This window comes from Tursiops truncatus, chromosome 3 (assembly GCF_011762595.2).
Source record: "Tursiops truncatus isolate mTurTru1 chromosome 3, mTurTru1.mat.Y, whole genome shotgun sequence".
Lineage (NCBI taxonomy): Eukaryota > Metazoa > Chordata > Mammalia > Artiodactyla > Delphinidae > Tursiops > Tursiops truncatus.
The window spans coordinates 167,447,073-167,463,463 of NC_047036.1; the positions used below are offsets into that span (position 1 = coordinate 167,447,073).

The 16,391-nt window shown below is 61.2% G+C and overlaps 1 protein-coding gene across 2 annotated transcripts in view; it reads right to left on the reverse strand.

Annotated features, from left to right (window-relative positions):
* Positions 1-1,014: 1,014 nt before the first annotated feature.
* KDM4B (lysine demethylase 4B) overlaps positions 1,015-16,391 on the reverse strand; it is a 128,756-nt gene continuing 113,379 nt past the window's right edge. For both annotated transcript variants that reach the window (XM_033854605.2, XM_033854604.2), the window contains 10 exons: positions 14,453-14,631; positions 11,954-12,176; positions 10,211-10,287; positions 9,868-9,923; positions 9,578-9,686; positions 5,210-5,395; positions 4,964-5,128; positions 4,398-4,517; positions 3,816-3,908; positions 1,015-2,846 (listed from right to left, as the gene is read on the reverse strand). In XM_033854605.2, the coding sequence (XP_033710496.1) occupies positions 2,670-2,846; positions 3,816-3,908; positions 4,398-4,517; positions 4,964-5,128; positions 5,210-5,395; positions 9,578-9,686; positions 9,868-9,923; positions 10,211-10,287; positions 11,954-12,176; positions 14,453-14,631 (1,385 nt within the window). In that variant the 3' untranslated portion in view covers positions 1,015-2,669. The remainder of the gene's footprint in view (positions 2,847-3,815; positions 3,909-4,397; positions 4,518-4,963; positions 5,129-5,209; positions 5,396-9,577; positions 9,687-9,867; positions 9,924-10,210; positions 10,288-11,953; positions 12,177-14,452; positions 14,632-16,391) is intronic.

Sequence of the window (16,391 nt, forward strand, 5' to 3'; positions counted from 1 at the left end):
GAGCTCCTGGCCTCTCCCCACCCCGAGCCTACCCATCTCAGGTCATGGCAAAAGCCATCTATCCAGATGCTCAGCGCAGCCCCCTCTGTCCTGGTCCCCAGCTCCCACCTCACCCTACGGTCTGTCCTCCTCTCAGTAGCCAGAGGGCGCCTGTGAGCAACTGTCAGGCCCCGCCCCTCCTCCTTGGCCCACAGCCCTCCAGGGTCCCACCTCCCTGGGGGTAAAAACCCAAGTCCTCCCCGCGGCCCACAAGGCCCTGCACGGCCTGCCCCATCCCCTCCCTGCCCTCCCCTCCTCCATGTCTCCCCCTCGCTCACTCTGCTCCTGACACACGGGCCTCCTCACTGTCCCTCCAAACATCCAGGCCCGGTGCTGCCCCAGGGCCTCTGCACGGGCCGTGTCCCAAGAAGTCCCCATGGCTCAACCTCTCATCTCCTTCAGGACTCCCAGTTCTTCACATCACAGCCGACATCCCATTTTACGTACTGTCTAACTCTCCCACTGGTGACACACCTACTGCTGTATCCCCAGTATTGGCTGGACAAGCGACACGGTCATGAATACGGGGGTCCCAGCCTCACCCCACTGTGGGAGACCCCACTGTCTCCCATATGCCCAGCGGCCGCCCACCACAAGATACGCTCCCCGGCTCAGATGTCACAAGAACTGGGTTGAGGCTGGGAGGGCCGGGGGAGAGGGTGGCCGCAGGCCCCTGACAAGCAAGGGGTGGGTCAGACGAAGAGGGTCCCTGAGTGCCTCTGATGCTGGGGGCCTGTGTGGGGCCAAGCTTCAGATGTCCAGCTCAGGAAGGAAACTTCTTCCACCCTGGAGGCGGGGAGCAGGGGCTGCGGTGCCAGGCCGCGTGCCCCACCCCCCGCCCCGCCTCCGGGTAGGCTCCACGCCTGTTCCATCCTGGAGGGGGAGACCGGAGCCCACCCCTGCCAGAGAACGCCGACCGCCGACCGCCGACCGCCTTCCCGGCGCCCACTCAGAAAAGAAGACACTGCAAAGACCTGGAGCTGTAATTCGCAGTGCTCGCGAGCCTTTAATTCATTATGAACCTAGAGGCAGGGGAATTAGGCAAAAATACAGCGCGCATCCTTAATCTCAGGTGGGAAAAACACCAGGGTGGGTGGGTTTGTTTTTTGCTTTCGCACACAGACACGGATGTTATCTTCGTGGGGGAAGTGTGCGTTCCCCTTTGCTGTGAGACCACCTGTCTGCACGAGTTGTCTGGGAACCCACGACCGACGGACGGGGTGCAGCAACCCAGAGGGACCGGCCACGGGGGCCGGCCCACCGCCCAACCCAGGGCCGCAGGGGCGTCTGCCCGCTTCCTTTTATTCTCTTTACAATATAAATAGCATTTTCAAACTACATATGAACACAGTGACAGCGCCCTGGGGCAGGGGCTGCTGCATGCAGAGGAAACCCAGACATTCCGCCGACGCCCCTGGCACCTCCCGCCCCACCCGCCCCTCCGGGTCACCTGCCCCCTCCCCATCAAGGAAGTTGCTCTCCACTTCCCTTACATGGTTCTCTCTGGCCTGGCAACCGTTAGAGCCTCTTTTTTTAAATTAAAAAAAGTTCTATACAAGCAAATGACGCCCTCAATCCCCCTACAGGGGACAGCGGGGCAGCTGAGAGGCGGGGGGCTAAGAAGCACGTTTTTGCCTGGAAACTCAACCCACAACCCTTACGAGGCAGATTTCCTCTGAGCTGAAAACGATTCCCTCGCGCTCTCTCTCTCCTGGACACACAAATCCACGCGTCACGGAGAGGATACAGGATGTGCCAGCCCCTCGGGTTCCGGGGAAGACCCCCTGCACACCTGGGCCGTAGCCGGACCCCCCGAGAACCGCCCACCCGAGGCCTCAGCTGGGGGATGGGTCTCCCGAGGGGAAGAAGCAAAAGATGGAGCCACCAGAGGAGAGAGCATTTATTTTGCAAAAGGCCACGCAGACAAGGGGCAGGCCACCCAGGGAGCTGCCGGTCTCCTCCCATTGGGCGCTGGCGGCGGTGCCAGCCACCTGGACCTTCTCGATCTCACGACTGGGAGAGAGTGAGTGACCAGGCGCCACCGTCCGGGATCCCTGGGTGCCCCCAGGCCTCACCGCAGCTACAGTGCATCCCCGCCACTCACAGACCAGCGAGACCAGAAAACACAACAAACGAAAAGACGAGCTGCCTTCATCTCCCGCAGCAATCTTGGTTCTGAGAAAAAGGACATTTTGTCTTGTTGTTTTTAAAGCCACAAATCTAGAAAACAACTTTGGGGCTTGTTTTTCCGTTTCTTTCCTTCTCTTCTTGCGTTTTTTTTAAACAATAGGTATTTATAGAAAGAACCTCACAAAGGTGATTTATGTACAGAAGTCACAATCTCAAAGGCTGCTCAGGAGGCAGGCAATGCAGTAGCACCTTTTCGAGAAGAAGAGCTTACGTGGTTTACGAATCTGGGTTGAGGGGGTGGCGCGTGCCCCCGCCGGCCCCCCAGAGCCCACGTGGCCCTGCTCCCTGAGTCCGGGGGCGCGTGTGGCGTCCTGCTCGCTCCTGTCGCCGAGGTAGCCTCTCGGGCCACGGAGGCGAGGACAGGGATTCACAGCAAGCAAATGCCTGGGCCCGCCGCGCCTGCCTTGCTGGGCCAAGGGGTCGCCGGGCGGCCGGCTGTCCTAGAACGGGGCTCCGGGCCAGCACTGCGCCTGCAGGAGGCTCTCCATGAAGGCCGGGTAGTCCGGGTTCCGCCCCGAGTCCTCCGCGGCGCGAGGGGTGCCCACCCGCGGGCGCTTGGCGGCCTTCACCTCTTCTCCCGAGAAGACATTTTCCTGCGGGGCCCCCGTGGTGACCGACTGCAGGAGATCAGACGGCACTGGGGTTAGTGCGGATGGGGTGCTGTGGCCTTTAGGTCTGTGTCCCCCCCCCAGAGTCCTGTGTTGAAGCCCTACCCTGCCACAGTGTGATGGTATCAGGAAGTGATGAGGTCATGAGGGTGCAGCCCTTGCGAATGGGATCAGTGCCCTTATAAAGGGATCCCAGAGAGCTCTCTCTTGCTCTCTCTCTCCACCATGTGAGCACACCAGAAGGCAGGTGTCTGTAAGCCAGGATCCAGCCCTCACCAGGCGCCGAATCTGCTGATACCTTGATCTTGAACTTCCAGCCTCCAGGACTGTGAGAGATAGCTTGTCGTGTAAATTCCAGTCTGTAATATTTTGTTATCACAGCCGGAACAGACTGAAATACAGGCTCCGCTCGGGGGCCTGGCTGGAGGAGATGCCTGCCCTGCTGGGGGTCAAGGGCCCTGGGCTGCTGACCCTCAGCCAATGACAATGTTCTGAGAAACAACGCTCACTGAGTGAGCCCCCCATCAGGCAGAGGAGGGGCCCTAAGCTCCCAGTCACTGGCTCCCTAGCAGGACGGGCGCCCTGCCATCCACAGAGTGCAGGAGGCAAGGCCAGGGTGTATACAGGCCACTCGTCTGCCTGGCAGCTCCTGTCCGTCCCCCAAGGGAACCTGGCATCTGAGACCCCCACCAGCTCTGACTCAGCTCTTCCACCCATGGCCACAGCCCCCAATCCTCAAAACCTTGGATTAAACACAAAAGAAAGAAGACAGTGAAAGGCTGTGAGAAGAGGCCAGTCTCCCCTGTTCCTTTGTGCATTGCTGACCTGCAGCTCAGATCCATGTGCAGGCGCTTCTGTCTCCTCCTCGCCGGCCGGGCTGACCCTCCCATCCCAGACCAGGCAAAGGCCGAGGCAGGAGGTCAAGGCCACCTGACGGGTCACTCTCCCAGGCAGCAGCGCTCACCCCCAGCCACTTACCAGCCGGGACCGGACCCTCTTGGGGAGCTCCTCGTCCAGGGTGAAGATGTCACCACGCTTCACTGTCAGCTGGGACCCATCCTCGAACTCCACCTGCCAAGGGGACACAGTTCAGCTTGCTGGCTGCTCAGCCTGGCTGGCTGAGGCCCGACACCCGCACTCTCACGGCCTGCTTGCCAGACAAGCCACGGGAAGCAACACAGGGTCAGCAGCTATCATCTTTCCCGCTGGGATACGGGTGGTTTCTCGTCAAAGATTCCACCCCTTTCAATAATTTCTTTTCCACAATTACGGTGAGAAGCTCACAACCAACTTGGTTTTTAAAAAAAAACAAGGGCACTGAATTGTACGCTTAAAAATTGGTTAAAACAGTAGATTTTATGTTATGTATGTTCTACCCCCCCCCCCCACACACACACATCGGGAAGACACCTCCAAAGGGGATAATATTGGACAGTTGGACAACCTTCCAGCTTGTGCTGACCTTCTCAGTTAGTGGGCAAACGCCATCATCCCCAGCAGGACCTCTTCGAGGGCCCCGCCCCAGCCCATCCCTGTACCTGGTAGACAGGACCCCCTCACCTGGTAGATGTGACTGGTCACAGAGGAAATGAACTTGGCCCTGTAGATGTTGCCATCAGTCCACCGGAGCTCAACAAACTCGCCCTCAGGTGGGGGACCCAGCCGGGCACAGTCTCTACTCTGTGGAAGGAAGGACAGGCGGAGGGTAAGGGGCGCCCTCGGCCTCGGTCACCGCGCTCGCCTGGGCTAAGAAAGGTCCCATCTGGTAGATTTTGCCACCAGGAAGAAGGCAGTGCTCTCAGCTTGAACTATCAAGGGGAGCTGTGGGCAGGTGCCCAGGCCGGGGGTGCCGTGGCCATCCCAGCCCTGGGGTATCACCTGCCTGCAGGCGTATCTAGACTGGCCTGGCTCTCTGCTGTTTCTACAGAAACAGGTGGCGCTTTCTAGCAGGGGCCCTACAGCCTGGGCCTGTCCATCAGGGACAATGGTGACCCTGGATGCAGGGGACCCCTGTGAGGGATCCGGCTACCTCCCTTCCTAAGGGCAACGCTTGCCCTGCGCCTGTGCCCGCCCCTCGCCCCACCCACCGCCACTGGCCCTGCCCCTTTCGGCCCTGCGCTGCTCACCGTGATGCTCTCTGGGTACAGGTTATCGCTGTAAGACCCGTCGTCAAAGTTCACTTCGTAAAAGGTCTGCGTGGTGGTGCCGATGACGCGGCACCGGTAGTAAAGCCCGTTGCGGTTCTTGGTGATGACCACCTGCCCTAAGGACACGGCCCTCAGGATCTGGACCTGGAGGCGGAGGGGGTGTCAGAACACAGCGGGGCGGGTGGGCGGACAGGGAAACAGGGCGGAGGGCAGGAGGGCACTCACAGTGTGACCCCCCGACTTGTGCTTGAAGCAGGTGATGGAGACAACGTAGGGCCAGTCGTCTGGCTCCATGAGGACGCCAGCGGCGTGGGCGCAGGTCACGTGGAAGGAGGTGGAGCAGTGCTCGCAGGAGCACTGGATGCAGGCGCCCGACACCTTCTTCATCCGCTTCCGGCAGTACACACATTTCTGCGGGGAAACGGCGGTGGGAATGGGGCTCTGGCCGGTGCCTCTGCCCCCGCCCCCGCCCCCGCCCCCTGGGGCTGGGAGGCCTCCTGCCGGGCCCCCAGGTCTGTCTCCTGGGAGTGACTCTGAGACCCAGGGCTGGAGTGCGGAGTCCCGGCAGCCGGCCTTGAGTGGAGGCATCCTGGGAGAGTCTTGACCGCGATGTAGAGCCCCCCACAAACCACCCCAGGCCCACCAACCCGGCCTGCAGCTGCCCCCCAGGAGCACTTCCAAGACTGGAATAGGCACCAACAATTACACAGTGAAGCGTGATTCATCCATGAAAAGGAGACAGGCACTGACACTCGCTACCACGTGGATGGACCCTGAGAACACGATGCTCAGCGAGAGAAGCCAGGCACAGAAGGACACACAGGGTGTGATTCCACTGATGGGAAATGTCCAGAACAGGCAGGTAGATCCACAGAGACAGCCAGTGCGTTAGGGGTTGTCAGGGGCTGAGGGAGGGAGATGGCAGTCACCCGATAGGGAGGGGGTTTCTTTCTGGGGTGATGGAATGTTCTGGAACTAGATAGAGGTGATGGTTGCCTAACTCTGTGAATGTAGTAAAAGGAAAATGTTCTCTTTAAAATGGGGCATTTTTTTTTAAAGAAAATAAATATATAAATAAAATGGGGGATTTTATCTTAATTTTGAATGAGAGACGCTGCAGTGTAGCCCTTCATAAGGAGGGGCAGAGGGCCCACACCGTGGGAACGCCCTGCCGGGGTGACCTGCTCTGCTGGGCATCAGCTCCCAGGCCGCCGATGTGCACCTACGCCCACGCCCTGCCACCACTCAGCAACCACCAGCCCGTCACTCTGGGCGTTTAATAAGCGGGCCTTCACCGCTTTGTAAACCGCATTCAAAAGCCAGAGAAGCCCCACAGCAAAGGCGCTGCAGGAGTGCTGCCCGGCGCCAATCGATGGCAATGGTATCTCATTATTAAACCGTCGATGCCTGATGCTCCAGCCGGCCCGCGGGGACAGGTGCAGCAGCACAACACGGCCCTTGAGGACTGTGCTCTGCGTGGCTCCACGGGGAGCGGAAGGTGGAGCACAGCTGCCCTGGCGACCGGGCCGCGACCCCACAGCCGAGGCCCGGGAGAAACCTGACAGCCAGGCCTGACACGCAGCTCGTTCAATCCAGCCTCCGGGGGCAGCTCATTATTCCGAGTTTACACGTCATGAGGAATACGGGCCAGGCCCCCATCGGGCCATTTATCAAGGGCTGAGCTCAGGGCTGCCTTAAGGGTGAGTCCCGTGTCTGGGACTCCCTCACTGGAGGCAGTGAGGCGGGGGTGGGGATGGGGGGTGGTACAGGGTGGGGTGTGGACATTGGTGGAGAACAGTGGCCAAGAGGAGGCCAAGGGCTGCGGCTGGGTGTGCCATCAGCCATGGAGGCCGCAAGGCACCATGTCCTATGTCTCCGGCCTCCCCTCTTCCCCACCGGCCCCTGCCGTCATCCCTCACTGCCTGCCTGCCAGCCCACCCTCCCTCCCATCAGGATGTGACACCGGCCTCTACACCTCACGGCAGGGCCAACGAGAGGGCAGAGCTGGTTCAGGGCACCCGCCCCGGCAGCCTCGCAACCTGACCTGGCCTGGTGAGAGGGTGAGCACGAGGCTCAGGCCGCCGGCAGGCTGGGGCCACCCCCGCTCACCAGGACCAGTGGCCAGGGAGTCACGGGGACAGAAAGTTGGGCGGGTGACCAGGCGTGACCGTCCCCGAGCCTGCGGCCTGCACATGGCCCCAGGGAGGCAGGCGGGCGCCGGGCACGCAGGAGTTAACCACCGGCTTCCGTGCGAGGCTCCATTAGGCGATACAAGCGAGCCTGGTGTAAAAGGATTTTTAATTCATCGTTACAAGTGCTGGTAATGAAGAGGCTGCAAGCTGGAAATGTCAGATGGTCCATAACGCGTCTGGGAGGGAGGCTCTATCACGGCAGAGCGCACCGCACCATCACTCCACCTGAATAATGAGGCCTTTCCCGCCCGTGCTCCTGGAGGAATCACCCGCAGGCGCCAGCCTCTTCCTAACGCCCGTCCTTGCTGGGCGGGGCTGGCGCTGGCCCCAGTGTCCCCCGTTTCCTGACCAAGCCCCGTCCGTCCCCTCCCACATGGCTCCAGCTGGCTGCCCACTCAGCCCTGCCCGGGGGCCCCGCACCTGTGGGCTCCGCGGTCGGTGTCTCTGTGCCTTCGCTGGGACTCCCCGCTGGGTTCAGTGCCCGCAGCCCCATTTCTTTGCCTCCTGCCCACTAGAGGCCTGGAGGAGCGTCACTAGCCAGGCCTGCGCCAGGCAGCTGGGAAATAAACCAGGCAGGAAAAGCAGCCAGGATGCTGTCCATACCCCTGGGCCAAGGACCTAGCTCCCAGATGCCACAAGACACATCCCATCACCCACATGTCCCCCACATGGCCACCTGCAAACTCACAGGTGGTGATGACCTGAGAGCACATGCTGGTGCTCAGATGGCATGATTAGCGCTTTCTGTTGTGGCCCAGCTGATGCTCCCCACACAGGGGACTGTTAGCAGCCCCATTTTACGGAGGGGAAGGCTGAGGCACAGAGAGGTCAAGGAATCTGTCCAGTGTCACACAACTGGCTGGTGGCCAAGCTGGGAAGGGAAGCCAGTGTTTGCTCACTGTCTGCCTACTGCCCACTGAGCCAAAGGCTCTCCCAGATGGGGGAGGGGTGTGTGTGTGACCAGCAAGAGCGGGAGGCATGAGCCTTGCAAGACCACACCTGCCCAAGGATGGCCGTGCTCCTTAGAGGGGCCAGTGATGGTACTCCTACAACTTAGGAGCAAAAAAGCCACCAGCCCAGTTCAAAAATAGGCAAAGGACTTGAATAGACGTTTCCCTAAAGAAAACATATAGAGGGGGCTTCCCTGGTGGCTCAGTGGTTAAGAATCTGCCTGCCAATGCAGGGAACACGGCTTCGAGCGCTGTCCGGGAAGATCTCACATGCCGCAGAGCAGCTAAGCCTGTACGCCACAACTACTGAGCCTGCGCTCTAGAGCCCGTGAGCCACAACTACTGAGCTTGCATGCCACAACTACTGAAGCCCGTGCACCTAGAGCCTGTGCTCCGCAAGGAGAAGCCCATGCACCACAATGAAGAGCAGCCCGTTTGCTGCAGCTAGAGAAAGGCTGTGCGCAGCAACGAAGACCCAACGTAGCCAAAAATAAATAAATTTAAAAAGAAAGAAAACATACAGATGGCCAACAGGTACACGAACAGATGTCAACATCACTTAATCATCAGGGAAATGCAAATCAAAACCACCTGTTAGAATGTCTATCATCAAGAAGACAAGAGGTATTGTTGAGGATAGAAAGAAAAGGGAACCCACATGCACTGTTGGTGGGAATGTAAATTGGTGTAGCTGCTGTGGAGAACAGTATGGTGGTTCCTCAAAAAATTAAAAATAGAACTACCATACCATCTGGCAATTTCACTCCTGAGTTTTTGTCTGAAGGAAAAAAAATCACTATCTTGAAAAGACACCTACACCCCCATGTTCACTGCAGCATCGTTTTACAACAGCCAAGACCTGGAAGCAACCTAAGTGTCCCTTGACAGAAAACGGATAAAGAAGATGTGATGCAGAAATACAATGGAATATTACTCAGCTATGAAAGAGAAGGCAATCCTGCCATTTGCAGCAATGTGAATGGATGTTGAGAACATTCTGCTCCGTGAAAAAAGCCAGACACAGAAGGACCCATGCTGCGTGGTTCCACTTCCACAAGGCATAGGAAACAAACTCACAGAAGCAGACAGCAGAGTGATGGTCGCAAGGGTGGGGGAGGGGAAATAGGGAGCTGCCGTTTAACGTGTGAGAAGTTTCAGTTAGGCATGATGAAGACATTCTAGAGCCCTGCTCGATGACTGTAACTGGATTGGGTACTTAAAATTCTGTTTGGCGGCATATCGCAGCTTAGGCAAGAAAGAACTGGGCAGAGTGCGGGTGGCTTCCTCTGTGTGAAAAGCTGGAAATAGAGACGGGGAGGGGCGCCCTGCTTTTCTCCGGGTACCCCCATGGCTATTCAAAGAGTAACTGCTGGCCAAACTGAAATGCGACTTCTGCTTCCCTGGCAGCTACCCTGCATCCCTGGGGCCTAGGGACTCTCCAGGGCCCCTACCAGCTTCCACCGCTGCTCGGGGATGGCGCTGATGTCCACGGGGTGGCGCTCCATCACGTTCAGGAACCGCACTTCCGGGACGGCGATGGCGCAGATCACGTGGATCCATCTGGGGGGGGCGGAGCGGGTGGGGTCAGGGGTCACAGGTGCGCTCCGTCCCCTTGGGGTCATCTCACGATTGTGCGCACCGGCTGGCCAGGCCGAGGGGACCTCATCTGCTCCTGCCGGTCCGGCCCCCGCCCCGAATCGCCCCTCAGGACACCCCAGGAGGAGAGTCCCTTCTAACGCACCTCCTGTCAGTCGTCATCTGCAGGGCGCCTCCCCGAAGGTTGCACAGGCAGCACTCCTACAGGGACCAGACAACAGCCAGGTGAGGGGTGTGCAGGGCGGCGCCGCCCGCCTGCTGCTCCGGGACCTGCTCCGTCCCCCGCCCACGGTCCTTACATTTCAAACTAGCGGCCACAGGAAGCGATGGGCCGAGAGAGTGCGTCGGGCTCCACCCGAGACCCAGGGAGGTGAGGCCGCCAGCCCAAGGTCACCCTGCGGGATCGGGCGAGCCCGGGGCCCAGGACCGGCTCCCCCACGGGCCGCGCCGGCTTTCAGAGCACCACCCCAGCTGCAGGGGCGAGTTACCGCAGTCCAGGCGTGGGCCGCGCACCGAGAACACGTCCAGCCCTCGTTGACCAGCTCTGGGCGGATGCCGTAGCAACCTGGAAGACAGGGGCCAGCGTATCTGTCACCGCGGCTGCCCGCGGGCTGCACGGAGCCCCCTCCCGCCCCTGGGGCGGGGTGAAGGGCGGCTGCGGCACTGAGGGTAATTGTGCTCACCAACCGCTCTACCTCAATCCGGGCCACTGCACACAGAGCCGGAGAAAGTCTGGAAGCTGACGCGGGGAAGGAGAGCTGGCCCCCAAGCGGGAGCCCTGCCGGGTCTGGAGGCTCAGCCTGGCCCTCGCCCCCCACCCCAGTCTGGGAGGCTCGCCCAGGCTCTTCTGAGCTGAGAGAGAGGAAGGTGGCCGAGCGGTGGTGTGAGATGCAAGGTGGGCCTCGGGGAACCCCGAGTTCAGAGCAGCAGAGCTGGGCCCAGAGTCCACTGTTTCCAAAAGCGCAGCCGGAGGCTCTGGGTTACCAAGGTGTTGGCTTTGGGATGTGGTCCGGGTTTACAGTCGCAGAGGGAGCATGGGGGAGGGGGCATGGAGGAGGGGCGGAGGACCATGCCTCAGAGCAAGGGCAGAAGGCACAGCCTGCCCCAGGACCCTGCCTCACCCGGGGTCACTGAGCCAGCCGGGGGCGGGAGGGGGCCCCCGCTCAGTCCTGCGGGGACCCTGAGCCAGCCGGGGCTCGCTACCCACCAAACGGGCTCTGTGGGCTAGAGGGGCCATTGGCCAGTGCTGAGAGGTCCCTGGGGAAAGGACAGGGAGAAAGCAAGGCAGCGGGAAGGGGGCACCCTGAGGGACGGCAAGGTACCCGAGAGCCCACACCTGGCCCCCTGCTCCATCCCCTGGGGCCCTCAGCCAAGGTCAGGCCTGGGGGTGTCCCCCTCTGTCTGGTGCCAGGGCTCAAGGAAGATGCCTGTGCTGAGGACTCTGCCTCCCAAGGGCAATGAAGGAGGCTCCTCTCCCCCTGCGTGGCTGGACCTCAGGCCCCTCGAGAGCGGCAGGGTGGTGAGCTTGGCTGCTGCCCACCCCCTCCCCCCCAACCCCGACCCCGGGGGGCCCATCTGCCCAGGAGCACGTCTCACAGCCGGGCCCGGCCGGGCAGAGCAGACGGGTTCCCAGCCAAGAGACAGAGTGAGCTCCGGGCAGGCCTCTGCAGGGCGGGCGCTGGACAGAGATGTACACACGCAAAATTAAGCGGCTCCAGGAAGCTTTCTCCCTGTCCTGGGAGCTTAATCTCACATTCGCTGCCCCCTCCCACCCAAGAAGGGGACAGACATCCATCTTCCTGTCTCAGGCTATGGTTGGGACTTCAGGGTTTGGGGGAGGGTAGTCACCGATGGCAGAGATAAATCCGACCCCTGAACCACTCTAGAACCTCAGCTCTAGCATCAGTTCCAACTCCGGCCCCAAAGTGTGGAGTTTAAAAGCGTCACAGCCCCTGACAGGTACCTGATCTCCTGCGGCCTCCCAGGCCCTGGGCGGGGAGGGCAGGCCTCGGTGGAACCTCCCAGAAGGAGGCTGACCAGGCAGTCCTGCCTTGGCCAGGGGGAAGGGCAGGACACCTGCCCCCAAAGGTCAAGACCCCCACCCCATGACGCCAGGTCCCGCTATAGGCCCGAAGCAGCAGCCAGAGGAAGGGGCGAGGGTGGCCGTCTCGGGAGGGTGAAGCGGGGCTGTGTGGTGGACCCCTCGGCTCTCCCCGCTCCCTAGCACTCACTGGCATGGACCTGCAGGCAGCACTTAGCACAGGAGATCAGCAGGCTGGTCCCGTCATCGCCGATGTAGGAATTGGCGGGGAGTGGCTCTGTGTTCTCCCCGCTGGAGGTGAAGCACATCTCGGGGATCAGCGGCCGTGTCTTCTGACCGCTTTTGGAAGGCGGTGTGGCCGAGGGGCCCTCCCCGAGGGAGGCCTGGGGAGTCTCCTTCTCGGTCTGTAGGGACTGCAAGAGGAGGGCCGCCATCAGTGGAGAGCCCAGCGTGGGGCGGGCAGGGACCCCTGACATCCTTGAGTCTATCCTCTGCCCCTCCGTCCCCAAGCAGCACGCCCCAGGCTGCTCTTTGCCGCACTAGCACCCCTACCAGGACACCTGCAACTGCCCCACCATGGGTGTCCCTGACGTACCCTCCCAGCCCCCAACCCTGCTTCAGAAGCCCCCGAGAGATCCTCCCCAAAGGCAGTCAGACTCTGTCCCATCCACCCAGAAGCCCTCCCACTTAGGGTTACTTGCAGACAGCACAGACACTGCCCTGCTGCCCTCACCCCTCTCGCCCTCATCCCACTGCCCCTGGCTCGCTCTGCTCCGGCCACAAGGGCCCCCTCACGGTTCCTCCCAAACGCCAGGCGTGGTCCTGCCCTGGGGCCTTTGTATGTGCCGTTCCCACCGCCTGGGGCGCTCAGATCTCTGCTCACATAACCAGCGGGCCCCCAGGCCTTCCTTGCTCTGTCTGTCCTCGTGGTCCTGACCATCACCTGATGCCGTGTTATCTGTGTATCTATGTGGGGCGTTCTCCCCACCTGTGACTCACACGCGCCCCATGACGGCTGTACCCCAGTCCCCCCAAATCCAATCAGATGAAGAGACTGTGATGAAAACATCCTGCCCATGGCACCGGCATCCAGCAACACTGGGCCTGTCACAGGGTGGTGGGGCTCCCAGATGAGCCTCCCCAGCACCCAGTGACAGAAGGACTCTGACCGGCTCAGGGCATAAGGAAAGAGGCCACCAGAGACCACTGGCCTGATGCACTGTGTGTGTGTGGTGGTGGGGCCCTGGGGCGCCCCATGTGGCAACTTGGATTAGGGGACCGGCTGGTTTCCAAACAGGCAGAATGTCCAGCCACAGCCCTTCCCATGATATGGGACAAGCGAAGCCTGGTCCCCGACTCTGAGGGCTCCGGACTGCGGAAGCGGCAGCCCCGCAAGTCCCACTGATACCGTGGACGTGATTAAGCTGAGTCACAATGCTTCACTTAGCAACCGGGATTAAGGAGATTCGCCTCTTAAGCCAGTGTTCCCAGTGATGACTTCCAGCGGCGAGGGGGTGCCTAGAGAAGACGTCTATCTGGACGTTTCGTCTTACTTGTTTCCACGACCAGATGTTGGCTCACTTAGGGACCACAGGTCCTGGCAGCTCTGAGTGGCAGAGCCCTCGAGATGGGTGTGCTGCCCTCAGCATGGGGCACAGAGCTCGGCTAGCTCAGCTAATACGTGGAAGATGCCAGGCACTAGGCTGGAAGCCGGGGACCCCAAAACAAGTGAGACCCGGCCCTGTCCTCCAAGGGCTGATAAACAGAGGGCAGGAGCAAGAGCAGAGGCGGGTGGGGGAAGCTGGGGGGCATGCCAGAGTCAGCTTGGGATAGCAGGTCCAGGAAGGCTTCCTGGAAGAGGTGGCAGCTGAGTGGAATCAAAGAGTGAACAGAAATCCATCTGGCGAGGGAGAGGCCTGGGTGGGTGTGTGGGAGATGCTGGGGGACAGCACGGAGCATGCTATGTGTGCGTGCGGGGGCAGATATCACAGGAGAGGATGGCTGTGGGGCATGTGCAGAGGCCGGGGGCCGTGGTGAGCCTGGCGGGCTTTCCAGCTGGGCCCTGCGTGGCTGTGGTGAGGTGCTAACAGGAAGGGCAGGAGGCAGGCAGTGGTCAGGGCTGGGGGAGGGGGACATGGCAGGAAACCGGTTAAGGAGGAAACCGGGAGGACGTGGTGGTGGATGGTACAGGGCAGAGTACGGGGAAAGGCCACGATCACAACTTGGAAACTCAGGACAGAGCTGGCGGCCGCGTGGCGCCAGGCCATGCGTGGGTCTTCGCCCAGCCCCAGCCCCCCACCGCCAGCCCCTGTTCACCACGCAGGCGCCTACCTGGACCCACCCCCGGGCCCCCTGCCTGCGCTGCCCCCTGGGCTGGGCTGAGGGCCTCTCAGAGGACAGCCATCTGAGATGCTTCCTTGCACTCTCATCCTCTTTGAGGCACATTGATAAATTACCTTCCAATGAAACGCAGACCCTGGGCTCTCTCCCCGCAGCCCTCACAGGGGCCTTCCGTCGGGCTCTCCACCGAGCCCGCTGTGGCTCCAACAGCAAATGGGTTCTTGGTCCCCATCACCCTCCCTTCAGGGGGAAGGGACTCCCTTCAGGCAGAGCGAGCCCTGGCGCCACCGGGAGCAGGCGGATGCTGCCCGGCCCGGCATGGCCTGGGGGTCCCTCAGCACCGGCTCACCTGGCTGTACGGGTAGAAGAGGGTGCAGATGGCACAGTAGGGCTCCGTCAGGGCGGCCGCCGCGTTGAACTTCCTCTCAGCCTGGAAGCTGGCCGCCTTGTTCTTCCACTGCAGGGACAGCAAAGACCTCAAGGCCTCGGGGTCACCCACGTCCTCGTCCCCAGAGAAAGGGAAGGCTTCTGGAGTAAAGTGGGAGGGGGGAGGAGCTTCAGCACCCAGGGCCCCACCCCACCCAGTGCGCGCTCGAGGGGATGGGTCCCCGCTTCTCGGCCCCTGAGCCCCTCCGCAGGGAGGTGCCCTGGCCCCCCTCAGCTCAGGGCTGATCCCATCTGGGGACAGGAGATGGGATGGTCAGGCCTTGGCAGGTCAGGCACAGACTCCCCTGGGAGTCGGGCAGGGGCACTGCTGCCCCAATGTCCTGTAAGATGGAGGCCACTGACAGATGTCCCTCCCATCACCTGTCACCGTGCTGGCCTCCGCCGGCCTCGACTCCCAGATCACTGTCTGCAATCCCCCACATCCCATTCCTGCACTTCCTTAGGACACAGGGGTGCCATCTGCCCTGGCATCAGCGTCAGCAGTCCCCAGGAACCTGCCCAAGGAGCAGGGTCCTCATCCCTGGGGCCCCAACCTTCCCAGCAGCTGGGCCAGCATGGCTGGTACCACAGCCGTCCCAGCTGTAAGGCCAGAGGCTGCCTCAATGCACGGGGACCCTGGGGCCGCATCTGATCTCCAGAGAGGCCCCTCCTGCTCCCAGAGCTCCAGCCCGAGACCCGCTTCTAGAACCCTCCGCGTCCTCGCCCTCAAATTAGGTTCAGAATCAAAGAAGCCACCCAGGCACTTTTCACACTCCGCGTGCGTCTTAAACGGAAGGCTGAAGCGGAAGATGATAAATGGGCTTAGCAGGATTTCTGCACGTAAGACAATCACTCCGACTTTCAGCCGAGTGTTAAATAGAAGCTTCTCCGTCTCTGCCCCTCCAGCTCCAGTGCCACCGCCTCTTATTCCAACTTCTCCCAGGCGCACGCTGGCTTCAGGCAGGCAGGGTCACTTCTGTTGGGACTGGCCGCTCCCCAGTCCGGTGCTGACTTTCCCTGAGGGCAGCTTGGCCTCAGGTCAGAGATCAGAGCCCGGAGCATCGTGAGTCACAGGTGTCTGCGGGGTGACGGCCAAGGGCGAGGTTTCCTCTGTTCTCGAAGCAGCTTCTCCCACTTCGGGGTCACGCGGCCCTGTCTCCGGTGCAGGGAGCGCAGGGCCAGGACGTCTCTGCTGGAAATGGACTTGGAAATGGGCCAGTTCCGGGCCCCATGCTGCTCCATGATCCTCTAACTCTGAATCCATTTCTCAAGTCTCTCCCTGGGGGATGTGGCCGGCACCTCTACCATCGTTCGTTGCTGCCCTCTGGAAACGCTCTGCGCCAGGCATCCAAACAGATCCCGAGGCTGTGAGAGGATGAGGTGTGGTCCTCGCTCACCTGGAGGGCCAGGAAGGGACACAAACGCACAAGGGCCACGGCAAGTGTGCTGGGGGTCGTGGGCAGGAGCCTCTGCTGACGGCATCTTCTCAGTTCTCACAGGATAAGGAGGGGGCAGAGGTTACCATGGAGACTGTGAAAGCATCGCACCAGGAGCTCTGGGTGACAACTGGCCTCGGCGTTCCCAGCATTCCCAGCACCCACCGTGTGCCTGGCACTAGGCCACACGCTTCACAGGCCTCAGCCCCGTGCACCTCCCTGGCAGGACCCCTTGAGGGGGGCCAGAAGACCCCATTTTACAGATGGGAAAACCGAGTCACAGAAAGGCAAATGGCACCACGGTCCCCGGCTCCGGGCAGTGGGCTGGGGTGTGAGCCCAGGTGGCTGCACCTGCCCCTCAGAGGCCCCACTCGACATCTGAGGCCCTGGGCCCAGTAGAGCAAGCGCCCCCGGGGAAATGGAGCA